Below are 6,168 nucleotides of genomic sequence, written 5' to 3'. Positions count from 1 at the left end.
TTTAATATATAAAAAAAAGCAAGATACAATTAATTATTATTCTTTAATGAGTAAATATTAATTTAATTAATTAATTAGAACATACTCTAAAATATAATTTTTTAAGTAAACATAACAATGATTAACATTATAACCGAATGACTTTTTGATTGAAATTATATAAATAAATAAATATATATATATATATTGGGGAATGCTAATATACTCCCACTAAGTAAAATAAGTGGGAGTATGTTAGCAACCTACACCAAAATTTTAGGACAAAAAAATCACTCATTTCTTTTGATTTGGTTAATTCGTACAAAGGATATTATAGTAATCTACTTTAATTTTAAATAAAAATAAAATATTTTCTCTCTCTTATTAATTTCATTCTCCAATTCATTTATTTATTTTTATTAATTAATTTTTATTTGTTCAGAGAGGGTAGAGACATCATGAGAGATGAGAGAGAAATGAGTTAAAGAAGGAATTTAATAGGAGAGAAATAAATAAGTTAGAGAAAGAATTTAATAGAAAAGGGAAATGAGTTGGAGAAATAATTTAATAGGAGAGAGAAATAACTTAGATAATGAAATTAATAAGAGAGAGAAAATAGTTTATTTTCATCTAAAATTAAATTAAATTACTATAATATCCTTTATACAAATTAACCAAATCAAAAGAAATAAGTAGTTTTTTTATCCTAAAATTTTAATGTAAGTTACTAACATACTCCCACTAAAAAATAGGTGGGAATATATTAGCATTCCCTATATATATATATATATATTGTCAATCTATTTCAATTAAATTGTTTTCTTATTTCTCAAGAGTATCTTCTTAATTTGAAGGTATTTTTATTTTTTTTGAAGTACAATCAATTATTAAATTTATACACTCCTCCCAACAAAAATTTGAATATTGAAGTGTCATGTATAAATTTAATCTTTTGTACGATATTCAACTCCCGTTAATAAATGTGATTTATTGAACCTCCGTACATTTCTCTTCCAAACACAAACTCTTTCTGATCAAGGAAGATTACAAATTATGCAAGTTAACAACATACATGGCATAATAATTATTTATGAACCAAATTATATCATTATAAGTTATTAATTATTATACTTTTTACTGCATCAATTATTATATGATTAACATGTAAAGATGTGATTTTTATTGATTTAAATATTATATTGTATGAGTAAAAAACAATTAATTTGTAATTATATGTTACCTTGATAATTTATGTAAAAATTTATCAAAATTGAATAATTAAAAGCATATAATCAAAGAAAAAATTTATATTACATTGGTTGTATCTCGAACATAATTAGTCTTTGACACAAACCAAACCAAAAATATATGTATTTAAAAAAAAATATATTACAATGCATATTGAATATTAAAGAATTTTAAATTAATACAAGATTTTGTAAAATGATCTCTATATAATAACAACTTTTAATTGAACGCGAAGTTTGAGATTAAATCATACAATTAAAAGATATTGAGTAAATTTTTTTAATGAAATTTGTAGACTAAAAAAATAATTTGAAATTTTGAAGACCAAAATCCAAATTATCTCAAATTTTAGAGAATAAAAACATATTTAAGCACATATAATTTATATTATAATAAATATTTATAATAAATTATAATTATTACAATACAAATTTATTTTTAGCCATTGATATTTTTTAATATTAAAATTCAATTTAGAAATGCAAATGACAATAGTATATTGAAAAAGACAAAATATTTGAAAAAAAAATTCATTCAATAAAATTATTCATATATATATATATAAGATTGAAAAGAAATGTTCGACACATTTGATTTTTGTTTTACTTTTTAATAATTAAATAAAATTTTATATCATAAAAAATAATAAATAATACACGTCAAAAAAAAATTATATAGTAAAAAAATTATCATTTTTCAATCATTATAAAAATATTTTATATAATTTATTTATATTCGTTGACAGTTTGAACCATACTCTTCCTTTTTATCTTTTAAATTTACTAATAATTTCTTTTCTATAGTTTCATAAATTTTAATTTTTACTAATTAAAAATGTCATATTTTAGTTCTATGCATACTATTTTTGTTCTCCTTTAGTCTCCATTGCCTATTCTCATACAAACCGAGAAAGAAAATTTATGCAATTATCTGACTAAGAGAAGGTTTATATAACTATAGGATTAAAAGAAAAAAAAATATCATGTGACTATTAAAAGGGAAAAAATGATATATATATATATATATATATAAACTAAAATAAAAAATTATTAATTATAGGAACTAATTGGTAAAATTATCTTCTAAAAGAAGTAAGATTCATAAAATCATATTAAAAAAATGGTAATTAAACCTTTCGTTTTATTATTTTTATCCATTTAAAACATTAATTTTGTACTCTACTTTTCTTTTACTTTTAAACTTTTTATTTCTTTCCTTATTATATTTTTCCATTGTATTTCACCTTTATTATGAACATAATAATTAGTTAATAACATTCAAATTGGTTACTACAAGTGAACTTGTGTCGATGTAGTATGTATTTAGATACCAGTTTGAAATCATATTTAACAAAAAAAAAATATTTGTAAGTAGAATATTTTTTACGATCCCAATTTAGTTCAACTCAACTGGTTATCAAATTCGTCCATGTTCATGTAAAACATAATTTTCCAACATGCAAGGAATTAGGAAAGAAATAAAAGTGCTTAATGGTTATACTAAAAAGGTCAGAAACTGAAGTATACAACAGCTACAGTCAGCAGGTATCATGAAATAAGCTTGCCAAATGCCAAGTAGACATGAAACTAGACATTTGATTTTTAGCAACAACAAAAAACTAGCATTCACCATTGCAATCAATGTTTGGACCCTCCCTTTCTCCCATGATGACGCTTTCCTCCACCCAATGCCTTGTTTGCATCAGCTTTCACCTGCATCTCTTCTGGCAAGGGAACAATATGATCCACACATTTGCGGAAGCTAAAATCATCAACAGATTCATCCTCTCTGATGAGGAAGAAGCACCTACTTTTCCACATTGGATGCTTCCGGACTTGAAAAACACGGATTCCTCCTCCAATCTTATCATCACCCTCTGCATGGCCCTTCTTAAGCAATTCCAGTAACATTGTATGTTCATACTGCCACACAAACAAATCAAAACATCAATAAGTAAATTCAGGTTGTGTGGCTACTGCATCATCAAGATGCATTACGGAGCCAACATACACCAATTTAAAACCCAATTTACACATTAGCTAATGATGGATTTGCATACAGTTCAATTAGATAGGAAATATGATCTTCAATGGATTAACTATTTATGAATAGAAGCATAAACATAAATCTCTTCTTTTCATTGGAAAAAAAAAACTGAAATTTAGCTGAAAAATTAATTAAAAATGGGTAGATAATATCGGTGCATACTGCATAGTCATTGCCAGGTTAAAAAAAATTAGTTTTTTTTTTAATCCAAGAAAAAGGGGTAACCAAATTAAACGATAATCATCATTGGTGACAAATGTTGAAGTACCTTGTTAAGATTGAGATTGGGGGGCCAGGTATGAAGGAGATTGTAGAAATAATCGAACATTTCGACGGAAGAAGCGAAGTTTTTGAACCCCAATTTCACGGGACCTGAGGGTTTCTTCTTCTCTTCTTCATCCTCTCCGTTCGAACGTTTTTCTTCTGCCTCCACCTTCTGCTTCTTCGAAACGCCGTTTTCTTCGTCAACGTTGTCCTCTCTAGTTCGCTTCTGGTTGGGCTCGCCGTTCGATGCTGAGTCAACGGCGGTGGCGTCCGTCATGGCGGCTCGACGGTGGCTTCCGCCTTGGAGTGCGATATTTGAAAAGTTAATTGAAACCAAAATTGGGAGCGGGAGGGAGTGACCTAATTTTTCTCTCTTTCTTCCCACGCCAACAATTTGGGCCTCACTGTTGTTTTCTGGATCAGGGCCTTATTGTTTGAATTATGGCCTGTGCTCATTACTCAGGTCCAAGGTGAAATAAAAAGTCAATACTTTTTTTTAAATTTTTTTTTTATTTTTTATATTAAGGATATGTTTATAGGAAAAAAAATAAGAATTTAAAAAATATTCTATATAAACTTTCTCATATTATATTTTCTGAGAATTTTATTTTTTAATTTATGTATAAGTTATTTTTAATTTATGAAAAAAATTATTTCATTCTTTCTTAAAAGTGTTTAGGAAAAAAAATTAATCAAACATTCTCTAGAGAGAAACCATATCTCTATTTTGGAGCATTGTTCTTTCTTATTAAACTTAAAATCTTAGTTTCAAATCATAAAAAATATATAAAATTAACTCTCATATATTAAATACAAATTCATATCTTGTGTGAAGTATTTTTATGAATTTTTCTTCAACAAGAATATTTGTAGTTTTTTTTTTTCTAAACTAATCTAATTTGGTTATTTCTTATCATAATTATTCATGAATAAAATATTAATATTTTAAATAAATTATCAATAAAAAATTATAAAATAATTAGGAACTTAATTAGGAATATATAACATAATATAGAGAAAGTTTTCCTCTTTCACATTTATCTCACACAACCTTTTCTTTTTCATTACAACTAACACATAATTGTTGTCTCTATTACTGTATTTATTATAATTGATAGCATAATTACAAATTTTATGATAATCATTATTATTATTATTATTATTGTTATTATTGTTATTATTGTTATTATTATTATTATTAATTTAAATAATATGCAATTACTATCACTAAGTTCACCGATACCATTACCACCAATATTTTCATTTATATATAACTTAAATTTCATCTACTAGATTGTGTATTATGCACTAAACGCATAATAAAACAAAAGGTTTATCCTATTCATATTCCTTACTTTTGTTTTGTCCTCTTATCTTATTCATTGTTATATGATCTTTTATCACTTAATAAACCCTTAAAAATCAAGACAGTATTTCATGCATGAAAGAGCTAATTAATATAACACATATTTAATTTTAAGAAAATAAAAAATATATCTAAATTAATCGATTGATTGTAGGATAAGTTAGATTTGAGCTTTATATTTCTTTTGATTAACTTGATTTTCTCCGAATTGATCAAACTTAAGTTGAGTTAACTGTCCATGTGTTAGGAAATGTGTGAGAATAAGAGAACTAAATATTGATCATCAATCTTTAAAATCAACAAAATGATTAGTTTTAATTTTAAAAAATTAATGTGTGAAATCAATGTTAACCGGAGCTGTTCTTTACAGATGAAAATATCTGTCGACGAATGCTACATTTTTAATGTTGTCCTGTTTTCGGAACTTAGAATAAACATAGCTAACATCTTTTAAAACTTACGGTACATGGTCACTGTTGATGAAAAAATATATATTCTATGTGAATCTGTCTTTTCATGTTTTTTTTTGCACCAAGGAATCTCTAGTCCACAAGGACCACAACCGAAGATTAATGCCTTTAATGATCTGTCATGAAATACAATTCACTTTAACAATGTCTTGATGCAGAAATGGTAGACACCCAAGACTCAAGTTTTCATGCTTAAGAGCTTTGAGATTTGAGTCTTCTTCGATACATGATTATCTGAGTGTCAATCATACAAAATAAATTTATAAAATAAAGATTATTTCTTCACTTATATACATTTATTTAATTATTTCCCTAGTTAATAAGAGAATTTTAACAATAATACTGATATCTTTTAATGAATTAAAATATTTTACATAACGGATCACAAAATTTTGATAATCGTGAGTTTTATTTCTTTCACCAAAATCTTTTTCCCATTCAACAAAATAAAATGTCATTAGTATATAAGAGACTCAACTATTTACCTACTTTGTGGGACCTTGTTGGTAATTTGTATAATCTACTTCAATTACTATGCAAATGCAAGTACTCTTTTAAACTCCTATCATTGGTATTAGATATCAGTCTACTACGGACATCCTGAGGTCTCAGAGCAGCTAAGGGAAATGAGGTAATATTCTGACACTTTCCATCTTTTAAGAAATTATTTGATTCTTATTAAACTATTGTCAAGCTCTTAAAAGTTAACAGTATGGCAGACAATGTCGCTTCCAAGTTAAAAATATCTCATTATAGCATCTGCTTCTGTCGAACTTTCTTTTCTGTATGTTTTTC

The 6,168-nt window shown here is 25.6% G+C and overlaps 1 protein-coding gene across 1 annotated transcript; it reads right to left on the bottom strand.

The window, feature by feature from the left end:
* Positions 1-2,693: 2,693 nt before the first annotated feature.
* LOC109809362 (protein EMBRYO DEFECTIVE 514) lies at positions 2,694-3,916 on the bottom strand. The gene is made up of 2 exons (XM_020372645.2): positions 3,542-3,916; positions 2,694-3,149 (listed from the first exon to the last, which is right to left on the bottom strand). The coding sequence occupies exons 1-2, from the start codon at positions 3,812-3,814 to the stop codon at positions 2,865-2,867; spliced, it is 558 nt and encodes a 185-aa protein (XP_020228234.1). The 5' UTR covers positions 3,815-3,916; the 3' UTR covers positions 2,694-2,864.
* Positions 3,917-6,168: the final 2,252 nt, after the last annotated feature.

The sequence above is a fragment of the Cajanus cajan genome, chromosome 5, assembly GCF_000230855.2.
Source record: "Cajanus cajan strain Asha chromosome 5, NIPB_CcT2T_4, whole genome shotgun sequence".
Lineage (NCBI taxonomy): Eukaryota > Viridiplantae > Streptophyta > Magnoliopsida > Fabales > Fabaceae > Cajanus > Cajanus cajan.
The sequence above is the reverse complement of the archived record's forward strand: the minus strand, read 5'-3'. Positions and strand labels throughout refer to the sequence as shown.

Bases quoted from the DNA above. Each gene is read 5' to 3' on its own strand.
- LOC109809362 (XM_020372645.2), bottom strand. From the start codon at position 3,814: ATGACGGACGCCACCGCCGTTGACTCAGCATCGAACGGCGAGCCCAAC. The intron at 3,150-3,541 runs GTACTTCAACAT...TTTGTGTGGCAG, and splicing joins CCAATCTCAATCTTAACAAG to TATGAACATACAATGTTACT.